The sequence below is a fragment of the Myodes glareolus genome, chromosome 22, assembly GCF_982192425.1.
Source record: "Myodes glareolus chromosome 22, mMyoGla1.1, whole genome shotgun sequence".
NCBI classification, from domain to species: Eukaryota; Metazoa; Chordata; class Mammalia; order Rodentia; family Cricetidae; genus Myodes; species Myodes glareolus.
In genome coordinates, this window is record NC_142047.1 from 23,203,157 (window position 1) to 23,228,078 (window position 24,922).

The 24,922-nt window shown below is 41.6% G+C and overlaps 2 protein-coding genes across 4 annotated transcripts in view; one reads left to right on the forward strand and one right to left on the reverse strand.

The window, feature by feature from the left end:
* Ogfod1 (2-oxoglutarate and iron dependent oxygenase domain containing 1) overlaps positions 1-24,334 on the forward strand; it is a 59,070-nt gene extending 34,736 nt beyond the window's left edge. For all 3 annotated transcript variants that reach the window (XM_087900443.1, XM_087900442.1, XM_087900444.1), the window contains 11 exons: positions 1,606-1,652; positions 5,796-5,896; positions 8,891-9,007; positions 9,665-9,756; positions 9,944-10,072; positions 10,839-10,952; positions 11,966-12,045; positions 12,287-12,600; positions 18,638-18,760; positions 19,190-19,248; positions 19,901-24,334. In XM_087900443.1, the coding sequence (XP_087756569.1) occupies positions 1,606-1,652; positions 5,796-5,896; positions 8,891-9,007; positions 9,665-9,756; positions 9,944-10,072; positions 10,839-10,952; positions 11,966-12,045; positions 12,287-12,600; positions 18,638-18,760; positions 19,190-19,248; positions 19,901-20,062 (1,338 nt within the window). In that variant the 3' untranslated portion in view covers positions 20,063-24,334. The remainder of the gene's footprint in view (positions 1-1,605; positions 1,653-5,795; positions 5,897-8,890; positions 9,008-9,664; positions 9,757-9,943; positions 10,073-10,838; positions 10,953-11,965; positions 12,046-12,286; positions 12,601-18,637; positions 18,761-19,189; positions 19,249-19,900) is intronic.
* Positions 24,335-24,368: 34 nt separating this feature from the next.
* Positions 24,369-24,922, reverse strand: part of Bbs2 (Bardet-Biedl syndrome 2) — a 39,187-nt gene continuing 38,633 nt past the window's right edge. The window contains exon 17 of the mRNA XM_048428661.3: positions 24,369-24,825. Coding sequence (XP_048284618.1) covers positions 24,719-24,825 — 107 coding nt within the window. The 3' untranslated portion in view covers positions 24,369-24,718. The remainder of the gene's footprint in view (positions 24,826-24,922) is intronic.

Here is a 24,922-nt window from a genome sequence, read left to right on the forward strand (position 1 = left end):
TTCGAGAGAATTGGAAAATATATGCCCACATAAAAACTTGCTCACAGGGGGCTGGAGAGATGGCTCAGAGGTTAAGAGTATTGCCTGCTCTTCCAAAGGTCCTGAGTTCAATTCCCAGCAACCACATGGTGGCTCACAACCATCTGAAATGAGGCCTGGTGCCCTCTTTTGGACTGAAGAAAGAATACTGTATATATAATAAGCAAATAAATAAATATTTTTTTTTTAAAAAAAAACTTGCTCACAGATGTTCATGGAAGCACTGTTATAGGAGCAACCAGACATTACCCACGGATGGATGAGTAAACAAAATGCAGTTTGCCCATCTAGTGGATATGGTTTGATCATAAAAAGTAAGTCAGAGCTGCAACATGGACGAACCTTAGAAACATTTTGCTAAGTATGGAAGCCAGTGTGGCTCTGGGACCACTGAGATGGTTACCACTGAGTTCAGAACCCACTTAAAAAAGCGAGCTATGGTCACAAGCATCTGTAATTTCAGCCTCTGGTGAGACAGGAGGTACAGACAAGAAGCTTGTGGGCCAGTTAGAAGTATGCAGTGCAGTAGGAACAAGAGAGACTTTTCCTCAGCAAAGTGGAAAAAAGAGAACTGAACCCAGATGTTGTCCTGTGACCTTCACATGTGCGCATGGCACAGCCATACCTACACTTTCACATACAGTAATACACATACAATTACTGCTTATAATAAATATAAATAAATGTATAAAATAAGCCAAACTCAAAGTGTTGTATATTATATGATTTCTTTTAAATGTCCAGAAAAGGCAGATAGGCCCATAGAAACAAGAAATAGGGTGATGTTTGTTAGGAGCTGGTAGTAGAAAAGATGGACCTCAACTGTCTAGTAGATACTAGATTTTATTTTGTACTGTTAAATTATGGACTTATGTAGCATGTTTGACTGCATAATGAATGTGTGAAACCCATGGAATTATATACTTTTAAGTGATTAAAATGCTAGATTCTGTACTATGGGGCTTTTTCTCTTAAGATATTACCTCATGTCCCTCCTTTGCTTGAAAACTAATGACTCTTCTTTTCCTTGGGTAAAAGCCACAGTACATTATTGGCTGTGGGCCGACAGTGCCCCCATCAGACCCTTGATCGCCACCTGTTGCTCTCCCATTTGCATTTCCCCTAGCCGCTTAGTCTCGCCTCAGTATTTTGCATAAATTTCGCTTTTCCTCACTGACGTCTACCGTGGCTCACCTACTCATAATTGCAGACCCTTTCCTATTCTCAGCACTGCCCACTCCTCTCTCTCTGTTGTCTTTTCTTATGCACTTGTCACCTTTATGCTAATAAATTACATTTTATGTTTACTGTATGTCTCCTTCAACAAATGTAAGCTTCTCTGTAGTAACTACTTCAGTATTTGCTGAATGAATAACGTGCAAAGATACTAAGTCACCTACCCACATCATAGCTGCAAGATAAAGGGGTCATGTGTCAGACCTATTAGTTCTCTTCAGTCTAGGCGCTTAGCCACCATGTTCTACCAGAGTCCTCACTGTTGTTCTTTGCATCCATATACTGTAACAAGATGTAACAAGGAAATCCTTTTTTTCTTCTATGATGAAGTCTGATGATTTGAAGAAGAGCAAAGAGCCTCATATCTCAGCTTTAAGGTAAGCAAATCATATTTGTTGGGTGCCAGATGTATGTTAGGCAGAGCACTGAGTGCTTTAAATGTTAATTCATCCAATCTTTGTTGACATGATTGCATTTGGTAAAGGAAGAAATAAACCCTAAGAAACTTAAGTAACTTCTTCAAGACAACCCAACAAAGATACAAATTCAAGTTGGATTGCTTGCTTAATCGCTTGATCATCCTTCCTTCCTTCCTCCCTCCCTCCCACCGTCCCTCCCTCCCTCCCTCCGTTCTTTCTTTCATCTTTCCTCCTTCCTCCTTCCCTCTCTTCCTTCTTTTTTTCCCGTCCTTGTGGTTAGGATCTCAGGCAGGCCTAGGATATACTATGTATGTTGCTCAGGTTGGCCTGAAGGTCACAGAAGTCCTCCTGCCTCAGATTACCAAATGCTGGGATTACAAACATGAGTCACCATTCCTGGCTTCAAATTCTTTTTTTTTTTTAAATATTTGTTTATTTATTATGTATACAATATTCTGTGTGTATGTCTGCAGACCAGAAGAGGGCACCAGACCTCATTACAGATGGTTGTGAGCCACCATGTGGTTGCTGGGAATTGAACTCAGGACCTTTGGAAGAGCAGACAATGCTCTTAACCACTGAGCCATCTCTCCAGCCCCTGGCTTCAAATTCTTAATAATAAAATGTTTGTCTTTTTTTGTTGTGAAGGAAACAAAGTAACAATGGAGACAGCATTGTCTGCTCATGAAACTAGGAAGTGATGAAAATTAGAACTCCCTTGACCAAATAGATACATTTTCATCACTTCAGTCCTTTAGAAGATGATGTATCAAACACTTAAAAGTATGCATTTAAATAATTATTAGCCGGGCATTGGTGGTGCACACCTTTAATCCTAGCACTTGGGAGGCAGAGGCGGGTGGATCTCTGTGAGTTCGAGACCAGCCTTGTTTACAGAGTGAGTTCCAGGACAGGCTCCAAAGCTACACAGGGAAACCCTGTCTAGAAAAACAAAAACAAAAACAAACAAAAAAATTATTGTGTTTATGAGTGTTTTGCCTGCATGTATGCATTTGCCCCATATGTAGGCAGTACCACCCATGGACATCAGAAGATGTTGGAGCCCCTCAAACTGGAGTTGCAGATGGTTGTGAGCTACCAAGTAGGTTCTGGGAACTGACCCTAGGTTCTCTGCAAAAGCAGCTGGTGCTCTTAACCAGAGCCATCTCTCTAGACCTGAAAGTATGCACATTTTGTAAAAGTAATTCTAAGAACTGACCATGACAAAGCAAAGACGTACATGAAGATTCCATACACAAACTCTGCAGCCATGAGTACGTGTGTGGAATAAACAAGAGTCACACTTTGTTTGTCAATAAAGTCAACGATACTTTTTTAAAAATCTCTGAAACCTAGTGTTCTCTATAGTTGTTGTATTTTTCTAGATGAATTAGCAATATTTTCTCCCCTTAGGGATGTCTAAGAGGATAGTTATTATGACCAAAGACATCTTAGGTCTTTGGAATATACTGTTTTCAAAAGGAAAGAGTGTGCTATAGAAATAAACTGTTCATCTGTGTACAAACTGAGAGACTTAGAAATAGACTAATAGGAGTACAAAATTTTTTAAAAAAACATTTTCTTTCTACTTATTTATTTTTTATTATTTACTTATTTATTTCTATAATGAGCACATGCTTTATTTTTTTAAAAAAATTATATTTATTATATATACAGTATTCTGTCTGCATGTGTGCCTGCAGGCCAGAAGAGGACTGGGGTTATAGTTATGTACCACATGTCCAGCTAAAAGTTTTTAATTATCAGAGTTATCTTTATTTCAGAGTTGACTGGCTGAACTAGTTATAACTTGTATTAAAGAGACTTCTACACAAAGGACCAGCTTAGCTTATAATGGAAATATTCATTAACTTTTCTTATTTACACCTTGCTAGCATCAGAACATCTACAGATGTTGTTGATTGTGTGATTGATTTAGTATTTATTTTTATTACAATTTAAAGTCATTTGGGCCAGTGAGTTGACTCAGCTGGAAAAGGTGCTTGCTACCAAGACTGATGACCTGATTTTAATTCCCAGTACACACATGGTAGAAGAAGAGAGCTGAGTTCTACCTATTGTCCTCTTACCTTCACACGTGTTGTGCACGCATGCACAAATAAATAAGAGTTTTGGAAAGATCATTTTGTGATCTCCTGCAGCTGCTCGCCCTGTTGTTTATTAAATGACTACTAGGGTTACTGGAGCCCCTAGCACTCACATCTTACTCTTGACCCAGCTTCTTGTCTGTGAAGAAAAAAGGGGCGTAAAATGCATCAGATGGGGAAATGAGTTTGTGTACAGTTATGTCCCAGAAGTGAAGAGAGCTGTTCTCAGTTGGATTCTACCCTCCCCATGGCACCGTTACATTTTTAGAAAGGACACAATAAAAGCTAGGAAAGATGCACATGTAGATTTAACCAAAGCGGGTTTAGAAAAAGACAGTTCAAAAATCTTAATTTCAGCCTGGCAATGGTGGTACATGCCTTTAATCCCAGCACTTGGGAGGCAGAGACAAATGGATCTCTGTGAGTTCCAGGCCAGCCTGATCTACAGAATGAGTTCCAGGACAGCCAGAGCTACACAGTGAAACCCTGTCTCAAAAATTGCATACATATACACATACATACATACATACATACATACATACATACATGTGTGTATATATTATATTTCTCCTAAGATCAAGGGCACATCACTGCATTAGTATTAGTGCTTATGATACTGAGATTTATAACAAGAAATGCATATTTGATCTTCATCCCCATTGCTGACAACAAGCTCCTAAAATTTAGAATTTAAGTGTTGAGATTAGTAAAGGTGAATGGAGTCTCTTTAGTTAGGGAAAAAAAACTCTACCACACTTGAGCTTATGGTAATGGGCAACCCCAAAGGCTGGAGAAGAAGGGACAGTAGCCAAGAAGATAACTAAGAATGTAGCTCTCAGCTCTAACCATTCCAGTCTCCAGGGAAAGCACGGAGGATAGTTAGATGAGGTAGGATTGCTACAAGTTTTAGAGTCTAGCCTGGGCTACATAGTATGTTGTAAGCCAAGCCTGGGCTCCAAAGCAGGACCTTGTTTCAAAGAGAAGGACTGACAGTTGGCTGGATGCATCCCCAGTGGCCTGTGGTTCGTTTAGTCAACTGTGTCTATGTAGGAAAGCGTCCATAAGTTCCCAAGGTGACAGGGAGGTGGGAGAGAGGTTCTGTTTTCTCTCCAGGACTCTATGCTGTGAATCTTTTATATTTGGCTCTTCCTGAGTTGAATCACTTTTAAAAAAAAATAATTATTGTTGTTTTTAGTTGAGTTCTTATGTGTGTAGATGCCCCCGGAGGCCAGAGAACATTAGATCCCCTGGAACTGGAGTTACAGATAGTTGTGAGCTTCCTAATGTGGGTGCTGGGAACTAGACCCAGGTTATATGCAAGAATAGGAAGTGATAATTAACCACTGAGCCATCTCTCCAACCCCTGAGTTGTGTCATTTTATATTAAACTGGTGAGACAGTATTTAAAAAATTACCTAACAAATGATCCAACTTAAGGAGGGTACTGTGGGGACCTCCTGTTTATACCCCATCAGCACAGCTCATGAGTTGGTCCTCTGACTGGTCCTGAAGGTGGGGCCAATCCTGTGAGACTGAGCCCTTAATCCTGTAGATTGTGTAAGAATGGAGCTGAGTTTTAAGGTGTCCTTATTGTTTCCAAAAATAGATAGGTAACAGGGAAAACTCCACTTATTTGATGTCAGAAGCAAAATGTGTAAGAAAAAACAATTGAGTTTTCCCATTTCCCGCTGGAAAGCCGGTCTGACGATGGGCGATTGGTAGTGTAACAGTGGTGTGGTGCCCGACCACAAAGGCGCTGGTGTGTGAGGACATAGTAGGTCGAACGGCCAGAGAATGAAATGCAGGAGACTCAGGGCCAGCACACTGTGGTAGCTGGAGGGTTACGTTATTTCTCTGGGAACTTGACCCCCATGCATGCAAGTGAGAATAGGTCTCTAGAATGAGCTGTGACCTCAAGAGAGCATGGGCATGGCATGGCTCCAGCTCGAGCCCGTGCTGTGGCATAACAAGATGTCTTTGTTTACACTTCTAGGAAACTTATGTTTGAAGATTTTCGGGACTGGCTTTCTAAGGTTTCCAGCATTGACCTAGAACCAACCATTGACATGTCCTGTGCCAAATACGAGTTCACTGGTAAGGAGGATAAAGCCCTGCCGTCTAAAGATTTCAAGGCTTTAACTCCACGATGATGGAAAGATAGCGTCAGGGTACCAGGTAGCATCAGTCTTCCTAGTAAGGACTTGGCTTATGCAGAAATAGCCATCACAAAGGATAAAGAAGTGCTTCTCTTTGGGTGTATGAGAGTTATTGATCATATTTTCAGGAAAATTCTCATACCAACTTGCAAATCGTATTGTAACACTCTAAAAGGTGATGCTGTAAATTCTGTCCTTATGTTTCTAAAAGTTCCTTAATGCTGTTTTCCCTTTCTTTACTTGAATTTAGTAAGTGAATACAGGAAGTGGACTGTGTAAATAGTTATAGTCCCTGTCACTGCCTTCCGTCTTCAGAAGTTTCTGTTGCCTTCTCCTTCCCCTTCAGAGCTCATAACTTTGTGGAGGAATATGTGTGCCTTTTTATATAGAAGGAAAAATTGCTTGGTTTTGTTTTACTAAATTTTGATTCAGGTTTCCTATTATATATAGTCTTGGAGAAGTCTAAACTGGTAAAATGTTTTAGAGATATACTTAATCCTACATATGAAAACCTGTTATGTATCTTTATTGCCTTTTCTTTTTTATTATTTTATTTTCTTTGAGACAAGGTCTCACTCTATAATTCAGGCTGATCCCAGCCTCACAGAGATCACCTGTCCATTTTCTTGAGTGCTGGTATTACAGGTGTGAGCTACCACTTGCAGTTTTGTTTTTTGATTTTTTTTTTTTTGGTTTTTTGTTTTGTTCTTTTAGTTCGAAGTAATTTCAAACTCAAATAGAAGTGGCAGGCAGAGCACAAATGAAGGACGTTGCAGTCCTGGGATTCCATAGGCCTGAACATTTCAGTCATCCTTCCTCCATGCAATGGTGAACTCTCAGAGTGAGAAAGTCGACAGGCCTGTGTGTTCCACCTAATTCACAGGCCGCGCTCATCTGTCACTATTTCTTCTTGATGCAAAAAGATCTTGTTGGGAATGGCACACTGCATTCACTTGTCCCGTCCATTGAGCCCTCTTTAGTCTAAAACAGCCTCTTGGTCTCTCCTGAACTTCCGGGACCTGGATGCTTCAGAAGACTTAGAGGCAGTTATTTTTAACAGCCCCTTCAGTCTGGGCTTATATCACCATGTGACTGTGGCTTACCAGTAAGGTTGCATCCATCTGTCTCTGGTGGAGCTACATGGCTTGTCACTGACTTTTTAGTTTTCCCTGCCTAGCTCTGTTCTGCCTTGCTATAGGCCCAAAGCAGTTTCTTTATTAATCAATGGTAATTACAGCATACAGAGAAGAATCCCACATCACCTTCCCTTTTCTGTCTAAATGAAAAAGAAGGTTTTAATTTTAACGTCATAAAATTATACTCTTGCTTGGCTTCTGTAATACCTAGGATTGTAAGACTTTGCTACCAGGCCTGACTGTAAGGATTTGTAGGAGTCAAGCCAAGAATTTGCACACGCTGCTTTTAGATTATGTTATTAACATGTTTCTTACCAAACTTTGGTTTAATTATTTTCATGGGTAATTTTCATATGGTTAAATTACTGCAAATGATATTTTTCTAGTCGTCATTTCTTCTGCTTTCCTTAGTTGTCATTCCACTGTAATGAAAAGTTCTCCCACTGTTTATTCATCTGTTTGCTTGTATCAGCATGAATTTGTGAATCGCTAGTCATACAGTGAGCCATTGTGGTTGCTGTTGTTAAAATGAGGCTTATATTGTCTTTGATTTGGCCAAGGAGAACCTCTAGAGCTGATCTGGGGCCCTCTTACTATGTTCTTATCATTCTTTATTTCCTAATTTCTGCAAAGCAGAAATTTTCAAGACTTATCTTCTCTTTCCTATGCCAGGTCTAGAATGACCTAGAATACACCCCGGTTCCTTTTAATGAAGAATGATACTTGAAAGTCAAGGCCTGGACTCAGTCTGTGTCACTGGGGTGTCACCTAGATCCTTTCAGTGAAAATGCCAGAATATGACCCTCTACATATGCACACAAATGTATACACATAACATTTATGTATTTCTATACCTACATAGCTGTAGATTCAGGAAACTGGATTCATATTGCTTTCTCCAGTGCTAGTTGAATACTACAAGGTTTATTCTAGATTTCTCTTCTTTAACTGTAGCACCCAGCTCCCATTATCTTACCCTGTTTACTTACTGGACCAGTCCCTTCGTGTATAAATGGTCCCAGTTCCGTGTAACCTTTGCTCTGTCCCATCCTGCATCGATGCCTACCTTGCTCAGCCCCACCAAATGGCTTTAGAAAGTTAGGTTAGGCAGTGAATGAGAACAGGAACAGGCCCGGCGAGATGGCTTAGTTCAGTGGGTTAAAGGCACTTGCCACCAAACCTAACAATCTGAGTTTGATTCCTGGGACCCGCAGGGTGGAAGAAGAGGACCAACTTTACAAGTTGTCCTCTGATCCACATGTCTTTCCCCTGCCCCCAACACACACAGTAAATAAATGATAAGAAAAAGCCGTTTAAAGAAAAAAGGGATCTGTATACCCCCGAACAGTAAGATTTGTTAAGGCATCTTTTAGAATAGCCAAGAAATACAAACAATTTAAGAACTAATAGAAATGCAATTAGAGAAAAGGTAAATTTACAGTCTATATAGTACAGTAACTGCGGCCATTAAAAGTGATGCCTAGGGTATAAATTGATATGGAAAAATACTCGCTTTGTAATTTTAAGGAAGTCTTTACGTGACTACATATGAGGAAAAAATAACAAAAGTATGTGGAAAGGGTGTTAGTAACTATGTTGTAGATCTGTCTGTAGTAGTTGTGTTTAAAGCTTTCTATATTGAATGGGTTTTATTGCTGCATTTACAAAGGAGAAGTGCCATTTTAAAACTGCAAGACAGTTAAAGCTGGAGTTAATACAGTCAGAGGGACTGATTAGATGCAGAAGGAGACAGCTGCTCTGTACAGTAATCTCAATTACGCTTTCAATGATTGCAGATGCTCTGCTCTGCCATGACGATGAGCTGGAGGGGCGCCGGATTGCCTTCATTCTCTACCTGGTTCCTTCCTGGGACAGGAACTTGGGGGGCACCCTGGACCTTTACGACACTGATGGTAAAATGACATTTACCGCCTTCAGTAGCCGCTCCTGAATTCCAACCATTGCCTCGGATCACCATTCCGATATATAGTGTGTTAAAGGAGTAGAAACCTTGCATTTAGCTGAGTAGTAGTGGCACAGGCCTTTAATCCACCCACCACTCAGGAGGGAGAAGCAGGCAGATCCCTGTGAGTTTGAGGCCAACCTGGTCTACAGAGCAAGTTACACAGAGAAACCTGTCTGGAAAACAAACAAACAAAAGAAACGAAGGAAGAAAGAAACTACGTATTTAGCACAGTGACTAGCACAGGTGGAATTAATGCTGGTCCTAACAATAACCTCCTAAAATTATATTTCAAATACTTGTTCCAGAGACAAAGCTGATTAAGATGAGAAGTAGATCTTGTTCTGTGTTCTGACTGTGCCTGTGAATCTGCTAACAGCAGCCTGTCTCACAAGAGCTTAGATTTTGTGAGTGTCTCACCATAGGTTGACTCTAGGAAAAGGAGAAGCTAATCCAGCTTTCATCAATAATAGAAGCACATGTCACTTAGCAGACTAGCAAGTTTGAAACAGGTAGCAGGGAATATTTGAGAATGTCAAGAGCTGGATGAGGCTGAAAGTGGTAATGATAATGAACCCATTTACGGATGTCTTCTCTTCTGATGCAGAACACTTGCAGCCAAAGCAGATTGTCAAGTCTCTTATCCCTTCGTGGAACAAACTGGTTTTCTTTGAAGTATCTCCAGTATCCTTTCACCAGGTAAATATTGTAAGATGATGAAGTAGTGCACTAGGGTCATGGATTTTTACCCACCCTCTAAGCATGTCAGTCCACTTCCTGCTGGACTTCCTATCTCACTGGGTTGTTTGCATACCTAGCTAATGTCCTTAGATTGTGTCTTCACTCTCCATCCTTTGTTGATGTGCTGCTGGTCTTGCTCTTGCAGGTGTCTGAAGTCCTGTCTGAAGAAACATCACGTTTATCCATAAGTGGCTGGTTTCATGGTCCTCCGTTAACCAGGCCTCCCACCTACTTTGAGCCCCTGATCCCTCGAAACCCTCATATCCCACAAGACGTAAGCATAAGTGATTGGGATTCTTACTTTATGCACCACAGCACCTTAGTTGTTTTTCTGATTTTCCTATTGTGAGGACCATGTGAGCTAATGTATTTTGCAGTACTAGAAATTAAACCAAGGGCCTTGTATATGCTAGCAAACCTGTTTTCTGATCTAAAGTTAGATCTTTTCAGTGCTGAAACTGCACTTTGAACTTTCACTTTTCTTAGGTCAATTTTTCTCAGAATTTGCTAGTACTTTGGGCTTGCTAGGGTGTAACATGATGAGGCCTGGCCTGCTTGTTTGGGTTTTCTGTCTCGCCCAGTGCCCCACAGCCGGCAAGCCCAAAGAAAACCACACAAAGATCTCTATTAGTTATAATGCTGATTGGCCCGATAGGTCAGGCTCTTACTAGTTAACTCTCACATCTTGATATCTTGATTAGCCGATTTTTCTGATCTATGTTAGCCATGTGGCTCAGTACCTTTTTCAGTGGGGCAACTCACATCCTGCTGCTTCGGTGATCTGGGCAGGAGTGGGAGGAATCAACTTCCTCCTCCCCAGAATTCTCCTGCTCTCCTTGCATCATTTCCACTTCCTGTCTGTTTTCCCCGTCTACACCTCCTGCCTGGCCAATCAGCCTTTATTTAAAACATGATTGACAGAATACAGACAATTCTCCTGCACCACTAGGGAAAATGTAAAAAGTGAGGAGTATGGAATGATGTTAGCACAGAAGCTATAGATATTAATGGATCTTATGTGTCTGCTGCTTTTTTATAAGCATGAAATTTTGTATGAGTGGATCAACCCTGCTTATCTGGAAATGGATTACCAAATGCAAATCCAAGAAGAGTTTGAGGAAAGGTCTGAAATTCTCCTGAAGGAGTTTCTTAAGGTATGCCGCCATAGCCTGTTGTATGTGTGTAGTTGAGGTGTCATCTGCTCAAACTGACCGAGAGTTGTTTTCCTTCTTGTTCAAATAGTTATGTAATTCTCTTCAAATCAAATGTACAAATTACAGTAATAAGTATTGCTGTCAGGTATGTGTATGTGACATCTCCAGGACACAACATACATTTTTAAGTTTTGTTTATTTATTTATTGTTTTATTTTATTGCCATGTTTGTATGCACACATGCATGTTGGTGCTCAAGGAGGCCAGAAGAGGGCATCATATCCCTTGGAACTGAAGCTACAGGTTGGGGGAGAAGGGGAAGGAGTCCTTCGTAATAAGCACTTTTAACCACTGAACGTCTCTCCTGCCCAGGACTATAATGGTTCATGTGCATGCATGTATGCGCACACACATACACTGTAGTGTGAATTCTAATTGGTCTTAATAATAAAAACCCAGAGTCAGACATAGGAGTAAATACTAAAAGATCAGAGAAGCAGAGCAGCCAGCCACTAGTTCTTCCCTCTACTGAATCCTCAGAGTGAATGGACAATCCTGTGCCTAGGAATCCTCAGAATGCCATGAGCTCCTGTCTCCTCCCACTTTGTATTCCTCTCTCCGCCCAGCCATATGCTGTCTCCACCTCCCTAGTGCTGGGATTAAAGGTGTGAGCCACCACCACCTGGTTTTGGTTCTCTTTTAGACTGGATCAATTTCATGTAGCCCAGGGTGGCTTTGAACTCACAGAGATCTGTCTGCCTCTGTTTCCTGAGTGCTGGGATTAAAGGTGTGTGCCACCACCACCTTGCTCAAAATCTTTAATAATAAATTTCAAACCCTTAGTGGAATAGCCTGATGACACTTAGCTCTCTTAACTCAAGCTACCCCAAAGGTCTTGTATGTAAGAGGAACTATTCAAATGGACCTCTTAGGAATCAGCTGCTGCTGTGCAGAGCCAGAGGAGGGAGGGTTACAGAAAGAGCTGCTAACTTTTTTATTTGCTTATTTTCCAGCCCGAGAAATTTGCGAAGGTCTGTGAAGCCTTGGAGAAAGGAGATGTGGAATGGAGTAGCTGTGGCCCCCCAAACAAAAGGTAGAGGTCACCATCACAGATGTGTATTCAGTGCCCTCCTTGCGTCTGCATAGCTCTTCTCCAGTAGGACACTTGCCTTAGCATTGAGTTCCCCGGGATGTGCTGCAGCAGGCCCTACAGAGTCTCACCATGCTCAGAAGCTGTGCCATCATTTAGGGAGAAGCTCAAAGTTAATGACAGCTTTGATTGCATGGGTGATCTCACATGTGGGGCTGAGGAGCTTGCCATTGCTGCTTTTCAGGTTTTATGAGAAAGCGGAAGAAAGTAACCTCCCTGATATACTGAAGGAGTGCATGGGCTTGTTTCGCTCCGAGGCCCTGTTCTTGCTGCTCTCCAACTTCACTGGCCTGAAGCTCCACTTCTTGGCTCCATCAGAGGATGATGAGGGTGAGGACAAAGGAGAGGGGGAAGCAGCCTGTGCTGCCGATAGCACCGAAGAAGGGACTAGCCAAAGCCCCTCGGCGCCTGAGAATAATCAGGCAGCTGTTGGCAGCCACAGTCCAGAGAGTGGTGAACAGGCAGACCTGGAACCACAGGAAGATGAAGCAAAGAAAGGTAAGCTGGCGTTCAGACCCGCCTTTATGTTTACTGTTCCGCATTCAAGTGATTTATCCCTAGCTGTGTAACATGCTTCCTGAACATCACTGTCTGTCTCCACCTCGGGACAGGAGAACAAAACACAGTCAGCTCTACTGGATCCATCCCCCGTTAGCTCTTATCAGTAGTCCCAGCTTCTCTTCTGCATAGCTCCCTGGGCCCTGAGGGAGGGTTTGATAAAGGCATCCCACTTAGGACTAAGCATTCCAAAATCTTGGTCTCTTAGTCCCATCTACTGCAAGAAGAAGCTTCTCTGACAATGGTTGAGCAAGGCACTGATCTGTGGGAATAGCAGTATCTGCTAAAGGAACACAACAGTAAAATGACTGCAATATCATTAGGACTCATTATCCTAATACATCCCAACATAACAATAAAACATGTCTGTTTTCATACTAATACCAGGCTGCTTTTTTGTTTGTTTGTTTTTTGTTTGTTTGGGGTTTTTTTTTTGGTTTTGATTTTTTTATCACTATAGCTCTGTAGTACAATTTGAGATTGGGGTAGTGACACTTCCAGTAGGTCTCTTATCATTTAGGATTATTATAGCTATCCTGGGTTTTTTGTGTCTCTGTATGAAGCTAAAAATTGCCCTTTCAATTCTGTGGAGAATTGTGTTGGAATTATAGTGGGATTGCATTAAATCTGTAGATTGCTTTTGGTAAGATGTCCATTTTCACTATATTAATCCTACTGATTCAGGAGGCTGGGAGATCTTTTCATCTTCTGATATCTTCTTCAATGTCTTAAAGTTTTTATTTTAAAAGTATTTCACTTCCTTGGTTAGAGTTTGCCCAGGATATTTTAAGGCTATTGTGAAAGGTAGTTTCCCTGATTCTTTTTCTCAGTCTGTCATTTGTATATAGGGGGCTGCTGAATTTTGCGGGTTAATTTTGTGTCCTGCAACTTTGCTGAAGGTGTTTATCACCTGTAGTAGTTTCCTGGTGTAATTTTTAGGCTCACTTATGTATACAGTCATATCATCTGCAAATAAAGATACTTTGGCTTCTTTTCCTATTTGTATGCCCTTGGTCTCATTCGGTTGTCGTTATTGCTCTAGCTAAGACTCCAAGTACTATATTGAATAGATAGGGAGAGAGTAGACATCCTTGTCTAGTTCCTGATTTTAGTGAAAATGCTCTGAGTTTCTCTCTAGATTGATGTTTACTGTGGGCCTGCAGTAAATTGCCTTTATTGTGTTGATGTATGTCCCTTGTATCCCTAATGTCTCTCTCTAACTGCCGTCATAAAGGGGAGTTAGAGTTTGTCCAAGGTCCTTTCTGCATCTAACGGGATGGTCATATGGTTTTTGTCTTGCAGTCTGTTTATATGGTAAATTACATTTATCAGTTTACATATGAATCATCCCTGCATCTCTGGGATGAAACCTACTTAATCATGATAGAGAATCTTTTTTATGTATTCCTGGATCTGGTTTACAAGTATTTTATTGGTAATTTTTCATCTCTGTTCAGAAGGGATTTTCTTTCTCTGTTGGGTCTTTGTGTGACTTGGGTGTCAGGGTAATTACGGCCTCATAAAAAGAATTAGGCAGCCAGGTGTGGTGTCACATGCCTTTCTTCTGAGCACTCAGGAGGCAGGGGCCAGCCTGGTCTACAAAGCAAGGTCTAAGATAGCCAGGGCTACACAGAGAAATCCTGTCTCAGAAAACAAAAGAGAGAGAAAGAGAGAGAGAGAGAGAGAGAGAGAGAGAGAGAATTAAGCAATGTTTTTTTTCACCTTATTATTTCTATTTTGTGAAATAATTTGAGAACTATTGACTTAATTCCTCTCTGAAGGTCTGGTAGAATTCTACTACATCTAAGCCTGGGGCCTTCTTTGGTTGTGTGTTGGTGGAGGCTGTTCGTTTCCCAGCCACCCAGATCTGAAATAATTACACAGAAAGTATATTAATTGCAATATTGTTTGACCAATAGCTTAAGCGTGTTTCTAACTAGCTCTTACATCTTAAATTAACCCATTTCTATTAATCTGTGAATCACTATGAGGTCGTGGCTTAACGGACAAAGTTCCGGTATCTGTCTCCTCTGGTGGCTACATGGTGTCTCACTTACTCCACCTACTTTCTCCCAGCATTCAGTTTAGTTTTCCCGCCTAGCTCTGTTCTGCCCTATCACAAGCCAAAACAGATTCTTTATTCATTAACCAATAAAAGCAACACATATACAGAAGGACTTCCCACACCAGTTGGGAGACTTTTGATTACTGTTTCTAGTTTAGGGGTCATTCGTCTGTTTAAATTGCTTCTATGATCATTATTTAACTTTGGCCAGCCATATATGTCAAGAAGTTCATATATTTCTTTTAGGATTTCCAGTTTGATGGAGTATAGATTTTTATAGTATGTCTTTATGATTCCCTGGATTTCTTCAGTGTCTGTTGTGATGTCCCCTTTTCATCTCTAATTTTACTAATTTGGATCTTCTCTCTCCATATTTTAGATAATTTTGCCAAAGTTTTTTTTGTTTTGTTTTGTTTTTCAATTCTTTGCTTCATTGGTTTCTTTGTATTATTTTTGCAGTTGTTTGTTTCTATTTTGTTGATTTCAACCCTGAATTTCTTTTTCTTAATTTTAAATCCTTTCTTTCTTTTTTCTTTTTAAAGTATTTCTTGCAGTCTACTTTTTGGGGTGTTATTTCTTATTTCTGTTCTAAGCCTTCAGATGTTTTGCTAAATTACTAATAGGAGATTCTTCCCTTTTTAATGTAGACTTTTTTTATGTAGCACTATAGCCTTACCTTTTAGAACTGCCTTCATTGTGTCCCATAGAGCTAATTTGTGTTTTCATTTTCATTCAGTTCTAATAATGTTTTTAATCTTGTTCTTCATTTCTGTCTTGACCCATTTTTTTTCAGTGCTCTTAACCACTAAGCCATCTCTCCAGTCCCTTTCTATTGTTGATATTCAGCTTTAATCCATAGTGGTCAGATAGGATGCAGGGGGGTATTTTAATTTTCTTGTATGTCTTGAGATTTACTTTGTTTCCAAGTATATGGCCAATTTTGGAGAAAGTTCCATGAGCTGCTAAGAAGGTATATTTTTTTGTGTTTGGGTGAAATAGTCTGTAAATATCTGCTGGGTCCATTTGATAATGTTATTTAACTCCAGTATTTCTCTATTTAATTTTTGTCTGGATGACCTGTCTATTGGTAGTAGTGGGTGGGGTATTGAAGTCTCACACTATCACTGTGTGAGGATCAATATATGATTTTACCTGTAATATTTTTTTATGAACTTGGGTGCCCTTGTGTTTGGTGCATAAATGTTTAAGATTCCAACATCCTCTTTGTGGATTTTTCCTTTGAGTTTCTGGTGTCCTTCCTGCTCTTTTCTGATCAATTTTGGTTAGAAGTCTCTTTTGTCAGATGCTAAATGGCTATACCTGTTTTCTTCTTAGTCTATTTGCTTAGAATACCCTTTTCTACCCTTTTGCCCTAAGGTGACATCTATTCTTGGTGCTGTGTTGTGTTTCTTGAATGCAGCAAAAGGGTGTATCTTGTTTTCCCATCCATTTTGTTAGTCTGGGTCTTTTATTGGGTAATAGAGACCTTTGATATTAAGAGTTACCCATAAGCAGTGTTTATTGATTCCTGTTACTTATTTGTCATGGTGTGGGTCCCCCCCTCCCTTTGTTTGACTGGTCTGGTATTGTTTATTCCTTGTTTTCTTGTATGTGATTAACCTCTTCAGACTGAAGTTTTCCTTCTGGTACCTTCTGTGGTAGATAGATATGCTTAAATTTAGTTTTATTGTGGAATATTTTATATTATCCATTTATAGTGATTGATAGCTTTTCTGGGTAAAGTAATCTGAATTGGCATCTGTGGTCTCTAAAAGTTTGTAAAGCATCTATTCAGGCCCTTCTAGCTGTTAGTCTCCATTGACAAGTCAGGTGTTATTCTAATGGGGCTGCCCTTATGTGTTGCTTCGTCTTTTCTCTTGAAGTTCTTAATAGTTTTTATTTGTACATTTAGTGTTTTGATTACTATGTGTAATGTGGAATTTTTCCAGTCCTGTTTATTTGGTTTTCTATATGTTTGTTATACCTGTATAGCCATTTCCTTCTAAAGATTTTTTTTTCTATTTTGTTGCAAACATTTTCTATGCCTTTGACATGGGTTTCTTCTCCTTCCTCTGTTCTTATTATTTTAGATTTTTAGATAAGGTCTTTTTGTAATATCCCAGATTTTTTGGTTGTTTTGTACTTGGATTTTTGTTTGTTTGTTTGTTTTTATTTTTAGATTTAACATTTTCTTTGACTGAGGTATCCATTTCTTTTACCTTGTTTTGGAGGCCTGAGAGAGTCTTCCATTTCTTGTACTCTTTTGGTGAGGTTTATCACTGAGGGTTTTGTTTGAGTTTCTAAATTTTTCATTTTCAGTTTATCACATTGAGTTTTCTTATATTTTTGGTTGTGAGCCTAGTTTTTCACGGCTGAGTCACTTCTCCAGCCCGAGATCAGGTTTTCTGTAGTGATTCTATTTTAACTTTCATATCTTGAACAGTTTTCATTATTTTACTCCATTGATTTTGTTTTCTCAGACTTCACTAAAATATTTAAGTCCTCTTTAAGGTCTTATACGCTATAATACTCTATAAGCGTATTTATAGCTGCTGTCTTGAAGTCCTTGTCCTGTGCTTCAGCTGCACTGCATCTCCCAGGGCCTACTGTAGCAGGGATGTGGGGTTCTGGTACAGGCATTTTGTCTTGGCTCTCCATGTTAATGTTTTATGCTGGTGTCTTGGCATCTGTAGTTAATGAGGTGATTCCAGGTGTTGATATCTGGTCTTGTCTTTGTTAGGTGGGTGTTCTATTTCTTGATTTCTGTTGCCCTCTCTGGATCTTAGGAAAGTATGATTTGTAGATGTAAGTTTCTGTCCTGCCTGGGCCACAACCATTCAGTCCCAAATAAACACATAGAGATTTATATCAATTATAAACTGTTTGGCCTATTGTTCAGGCTTATTACTATTTCTTAGAACTTAAATTAACCCATAATTCTTATCTATGTTTAGCTACGGGGCTTGGTACTTTTTCTCAGTAAGGCCCTCTCATCTTGCTTCCTCTGTGTCTGACCTACAACATTGTCTCTGCCTTTCCTCTTTCCAGAATTCTCCTAGTCTGGCTGCCCTACCTATACTTTCTGTCTGGCTCCTGGCCAATCGACATTTTATTAAACCAATATGAGTGGCAAATCTTTACAGTGTACAAGAGCATTATCCCACAGCAGTGTGGTGTGGCTGTGAGTTCCCTGGTAGCTAGTGCTTCTACAGGTCAGTGGGTGGCAGAGAGGAATAGAGATGGGCTGGGATAAAAGGATGAGAGGAGCTGTGAGAAAGAGCTAGGCACGCTCTCCACAGTAAGAGGCAGAGTCCCCAGGGAGTTGGAGGTGTGGTGGGATGAGGGAATCTTTCAAGTAGACTGCAGTAGGACAGAGAATGAGTCTGGAGAGACAGGATGAAAGGGCTAGAAGGACCCTGGGTCTGTACCAAGAGTTGGAGTCATTAGTGAATGGGGACAGGGTGAGGGGAAGGGCCTCTGCAAGCAGGCTGCGCAGGGCTTGAAGGGGAGGAAGAAGAGACTGTGACGAAGACAAGGTGGGTAGTGGCAAGGGTGTGGCCACGAGCAGGGGCTGGCAGAAAGGCTTTCTATGTATCTGCAGCTAAACTGGGTCCTAAGAGGTGAGGCCCTCAGCCAATGGAGGTAGGGGGAGAGGGGGAGCCCCTGCAAGCAGCTACTGGAGACTTCAGATGAGAGTGGAGAGACCACACTAGAGACCAGAGAGGAGAGAGTGAAACCCAGTGAGAACTGATTACTGCTGACTGTCACAAGGCTTTACTGCGGCCTGCAGCTGAAGGGTTGTGGGAGTGCTTTCCACACGTGTTCTGTCTTCCCTAGTCAGTATTCCCTGCAGTCAAGCATGTGTATTATAGTTGTAAATAATTTGCTGGATGTTGTTTTGTGTTTTCTTAGAGTCAGGTGTTCCCATGTGCCAGGGGGAGCTGAGGCATTGGAAGACTGGTCACTACACATTGGTCCACGACAACAGCAAGACTGAATTTGCCCTGGACCTGTTCCTGTACTGTGGCTGTGAAGGTAGGAAGGAGCAAGGCAATAAATTGTCTCCTTAGTCCAGGCAGCTTTCCAGGGGGACTCCCTCCAGCTGACTTTCCTGTGGGCACACTCGCACAGTTCTAGAGGATGCTGGGGATCCCAAATTAGACTTGTATCTGGGGATGGAAAGGTAGACCATACCTAATTTTTTCCCTAGGTCTCCACCACAACAGCAGGGTCTATGTTTTTTTTTTCACTATAATTGCCTTTATCAGTGTATCTAACATTTAATTCCTTTAATTTTCTCATTCAATGTTAGTAAGTAAGCCTGTATTCCAAGTTCAGCTGTCTGGGAAATGAGGCGTTTAAAGGAAAGGGAATTCACAGCAGCAGAAGCTAAATGCCAGTGCTGAAGGCCCGGAGCCTTGCTGTCCAGGGTGAGCTCAGTGCTGTCTGTCTTTCCCTTGTCAGGCTGGGAGCCAGAATATGGCGGCTTTACTTCCTACATTGCCAAGGGTGAAGATGAAGAGGTAAGGGCTCCCTTCTGATAGCTCGTTCTCCTTTCTAACTTGAAAAGGTTCTGTTCTTAAAACACCTGGTAATTTATTTGCCTGATGGTTTTGATTTTGGCTTTTTTGAGGCAGGGACTCACTATATGGACCAGGCTGGCCTAGAACTCACTGAATCACCCAGGCTGGCCTCATACTTTCCACAATAATACACCTGCCTCCACCTAGCAAGTGCTGAGATTGCAGGTGTGAACCACCATGACTGGCAAGAAACACAAAGTTTATTACCTCAGTGAGTGCTCTAAGCTGATAAATCCACGTTGGCCTGCCCTGCAGTGGCTCTGATTTTACAAGGACATACTCGGCTTTGAAAGGAAAATCACCAAGCATTGTTCTACCTTACTGAGAACCTATGGGTTAAGAGGCTTCTGCCCACTAATCTTTCTAGGCAGTTGGGAACAAAGGCATTAGGTCAAAACTTTGCTGAGTGTTGCTAGTGAGCCAGAGCCTGCTGGAAAATGTCTTGACAGAGAAAAGCTCATCTCCTAAGGAAGGATCTTTGAAAGACTCCCACACCCCGGCTTAAATAACTCACCGTGGAAAGGGAGTGTGAATGGCTGCAGGGCTGAGAATGAGCTCTGCATTCTGATGTGTCTCATGTTTCCCGTTTCAGCTGCTCATAGTGAATCCAGAAAACAATTCTTTGGCATTGGTCTACAGAGACAGAGAAACTCTGAAATTTGTGAAGCACATTAACCACCGAAGCCTAGAGCAAAAGAAAACCTTCCCAAACAGAAGTGGTTTCTGGGACTTCGCCTTCGTCTATTATGAGTAACAGGGGTGGGCAAAGCCAACTAGCATTCACTTCATCGTGCTGGGAAACCTGGAGTCTTCGTGGAGTGAAGGAAAGCATGCAGGCTAAGGGTGTCCTCCAAAGGGGCTGTCCTTCCTGGCTGTGCTGTGCATGCAAACTGTAACGCCAACCTTAGGAGGCAGAGGATGGAGGGAACCTCCAGTTCCCAGGTCAGTGCGGTCTATACAGTGAGACCCTGTCCCAAAACAAAACAAATCTTGGTCATCCTTTTATGGAACTCAACCTAGATATCAGCCTCCAGCTATGGACTTATCTCTTGATTCTTTTAACCCCCATCTCTCTCTCACACACACATACACACATACATACACACACACACGCACACACTCAATTCTTTTGGTTCTATAGTGACTGCCTCAGCAACTTCTAACTTTGGTGACTTTTTATTTATTGTGGTAAAATATATGTAACATAAAATTTAGCAGGATAACTTTTATTTTTTGGTTTGAGGGTTTTGTTTTGACAAGGTTTTACTGTGTAGCCCAGGCTAGCTCTGAACTACTGACCCTTCCACCTCAGCCTCCAAGTTCTGGTACCATAGGCATGAGCCACCACCCCCACCAGTGCTTGCATGTACAGGTCGGTGGAATCGAGCACATTGGCTGTGCTCCAAAGCATCCATCACTGCCATCCGTATCCAAAGTGAAACTCCGTGCCTTGTGAATAGTCAGCCTCACTCGCTACTGCCTCTTCTCTCTTGACTGTTTGCCTCATAAGTGAATCATAAAGTATTTATCCCTTCATAATTGGCTTGCTTCATTTAGCACAAAGTCCTCAAGGTTCAACAGTCTTCCCAGTGATTTTTCTTTTTCACTTCTGTGTGGTTGTAGGAGCATGTGTAGTCCAGTTTATGCTGAGTCTGAGAGCTATGATGGTTTGAGTCATCACACAGCTCCCCACTGTGGCCTGAGTTCCACCCTGGCTCTCAGGACTGTTTACTCACGTGGGTATTGTTGTTTCGTTGGGAAAGGTCTGGCTGAAAACTACCATGGCCCTGGGAATTATGTGGCTGAGAACGAGGACAGGCTGCTTACTACCCTATGTATTTACTCACAGGTATCTACCACAGTGGTTCTCAACCTGGGGTCTTGACTCTTTCACAGAGGTCAAATATCAGATATGCTGCATATCAGATACTTATATGATTCATATCAGTAGCAAAACTACGGTTAAGAAGTAGCAGTGAAATAATTTTATGGCTGGGGGTCACCACAATGAGAGGAACTGTTTTAAGGGTTTGCAGCGGTAGGACAGTTAACCGCTCATCCACTGCCTTCCAAACCTAGAGCTGTGGCTTCTGTGAGTCTAGCCTCCCAGTGACCATGTTCCTTAATGCTGGAGGGCCGGATGTAAATGTTATTGCCTTTTCCTTCCTTTAAAGACTACCACTAGAAAGCCGAGTCAGAGTGACAGGAAGCCCTCACTCTGCTTCCGCTCTTTCCTGCTCTGCCCTATGGGGCTGTGACATAGCTCTTCCCACAGTAGCGCACACACGTCCGTTTGCTGCTGTCTCGATTTCTGTCTGTCCTTGCAGGTTTCAGTGTGGACTTTACTAATAGGAAAAGCACTGGGCCTTTACATTTCTCATCCACACTTCTCTTTCGTGTCTGTCTGTTCACAATGATGGGCTCAGTTTGTTTGCTTTGTTCCATTAAGTAAAACACATTTAACATCATAGCCTAATGGATACTTACAAGTCTTAGGTGTTCTCATATTAAGCATAAAAAAGTAATTTTTAAATAATGATAAGAATATCCAGACCTAACTTGAGGAGGCATGAAACTTTAATCCCAGCTCTTAGGAGGTAGAGGCAAGATCAAGAGTTTTTCCCTCAGCTACACAGTGAGCTCAAGGCCAAGCTGGGCAATAGTAGACCTTGTCTCAAAATCAAAGGAAGTTCGGGGAGAGCTGCCACATCTTTATCCCAGCACTCAGGAGGCGGAGGTGTGAGTTTGAGACCCTGTTTCAACAAGAAAGAAAGACTATCCAGAGTGAGTTTGAGGGCTGTCTTCCCATGCCAGGCAGTGATGGGCATTCTCCATGTACACTGCTTTGGACTCCAGCAGTATCAACCACAGTACTGCTCAGGAAGGACTACACATACTTTGTTGCTAATGGTGAATTTTGAAGCCTGCGCTTTCTGAATTGCTGCAGACTAAAGGCAGGTACCCCCTCCTTCCTGTTTGGGGTACTGGGACTCCGATCCAGACTCGCTATACCTCCAGTCATTCTTGCTTTCTTCTGCCTTGTTTTGTTTGATTTTTCTGAGACAGGTACTCACACTGCAGGCCAGGCTGACCTTTAACTCAAGGCCCTCCTTCCTCAGGCTCCTCTGTGGCAGGATTACAGCAGGATTACAGATTAAGCTACTGCATCCAGCTCCCTTGGTTTCTGATGTGTCCTCATGAGTTGAATTTAGCTAACATTTTGTTTGTGGATTAACTCCACGAAGACCCAGGGAAAGTGCTAAAGAAAGCATCCTATGAGCCAAAGCATTTATCTCTTAGCATTATCCAGCACCACCCACCTTGTCCAGTTCTGGAGACCTGTGTCTGAATCTTTAACTGTCCCCTTCATCCCCATCTGCTTATGGTCTGCCACAGCAGGACCTTTATAAGACTGGGCTGAAATGCTCAGAGGGTCTTTCTGCCTCTGTTGAGCCTCCTGGCCTGCAAGAACAGAACCTGTAGATTGCTTTTCTGCTCTGATGACAGTTGCTTTTTGTCATCTGTCATGTGCCATATTATTGATGTTTCAGTGCGATAAATGACATATGACAGTGAGCCCGTAAGTCTACAGTGGAGCTGAAATATTCCTATACGCCAGATCGCTCATGGTCACGGTGACAACAGGCCACCTGTGCTGCCGCTGCATGAGAGCACAGCGCATGCAGCTGTGCACAGAATGGCTGATGCAGGCCGCCATTTTGTGTGTTCATTACATACTACCTGCTCAGAGTGCACTGCTAAGGCATTAACTCCCATGTGGCTGCAGGGAAGTCCTTCCCAAGGTACTCCAGAGGCAGGGCGGCTATGGGGGCTGGCGTTTCTGTGCATATTACTGCCCTCTGAAGATCACAGTAGAACAGACACAGGGGGAAGGCAGTGATGAAGATGACAATCATAAGTGTGTGAGCCTCAGCCAGTGTGTGTGTGTGTCTTAGTTTTTAATAAAAATTCAGAAAGTTTTTTAAAAAATTGAAAATAACTTGGAGGAAATATTTTTGTACTGTTATACAGTGTAAAGTGTTGTTATAAGTCAGTTATAAAAATTACAGTTTAATATAAAGGAGTTCTATTCCGTAAGCTAAAGCTATTGAACATAGAGTATTTTTAACGTGTTGCACAGGTTGGGAGCCTGAAAGCTTCCGCTTGTCTGTCCAGGTACACTGTCGGGTTTGCATAATGAACCTGCCTCAGCTCATGACTCTGCTTCATTCCTGATCCTAACTGACTGCTGCTTTGGGCATGGGGCAAGAGTCAAATGTGGATTCTCAATACCTCTTCTTGATAAAAGCTATGCTACTTTCTGTGTGACCAATGAATGGCATGTTTCTTTTTGTCCTTAGTAGTGAGCCTCTAACTCCTTTTTACTTTGTTTTCTTATTTATTGGTGTTTTGAGAAGGCTCTGTGCACACCTAGCTCCCCATCTGCTAAGAATGAAGAAGTATAGCACCGTCTATGAGCTTCCAGGTCTTGTACTCCTTTTCCTCAAGGTGGGTCTCCCCCGAAGACAACAGCTTCCTATCTTTTCAGATTATATAAATATGCATGTTCATTGTTGAGAAATTAAAACAAAATGAAAATTGTGGAAAAATACAAAAGTCAGTTGAAATCTCACCCTGTGACAACCCCTTGTTGTTTTGAGTGCCAACATGGCTGCCCTGCACTGTTTTAGGGAGCATGGTTCCTCTCTGTTCTCTCTGCCCTCCTCCTGTTGGGAAGACAAAGACAAGGGTCTAGGCAGCCTTGCAGGCAGGGCTCTGACAGAGTGACTTAAGGCCACCACTGCACACAAGTATCAACAGTTACCTGAGTGGTCCTTAAGAAAGTCTCTTTCAGGTCCTTAGAATGAACACAAGCAGCCAGTGATGCATTTGGAGATCTGCCAATAGACCGCCTTGAAACTTGTTTTTTCTTAATATAAATTTGTTTACACACATCTTTGAATGATTAAAAATTTTGAATGTCTGTATTTTTGTTTTTCCCCACAAAATAAAGATGTTTTGTGCATTTCTGTTATGGTGGTAATTTATAATCAACAAGGACCAGTATCTTTTATTTTTAATGAAAAAGTAAATACTCCATTTCATATTTTAAAATTCAATTACAATTTCAAGGAGAAAGGAGACAAAAGTTTATATAAAAGAACAAGCTAAACGCTGACACCCTGATATTTTAAGGTAGCCACACTATTTCATACAAATCAGCAACAGTATTACAGATGTCAAATGAAAGGAGACTGACTTTCAGATGAACACCTGTGTTTAGTTATATACGTTACAGTGGTTTTCATTCTTAGCAACCTGGATTCACCAGGATGTGACTGGGAGCAAATCAGCCTGGATTTCTAGACATAAACCATTTACAGGAGCTTCCTTCCTTGGTCTTGCTCTCCTATGAAGGAGCAGTCCCCACCCGCATGATTCTGAAGAGTGTGTTGATGTTGTTGCTTCGAATTGCATCCCTGCAAGCACTGATCACCTGGTTCTTCGGCTTTCCAACTGTGTAAGAAAAAACATCAAAAGGGAGATTAAAAGCCAAGCCAGGCATAGTGGTGCACACCTTTACTCCCTGCACTTGGGAGGCAGAGACAGGCAG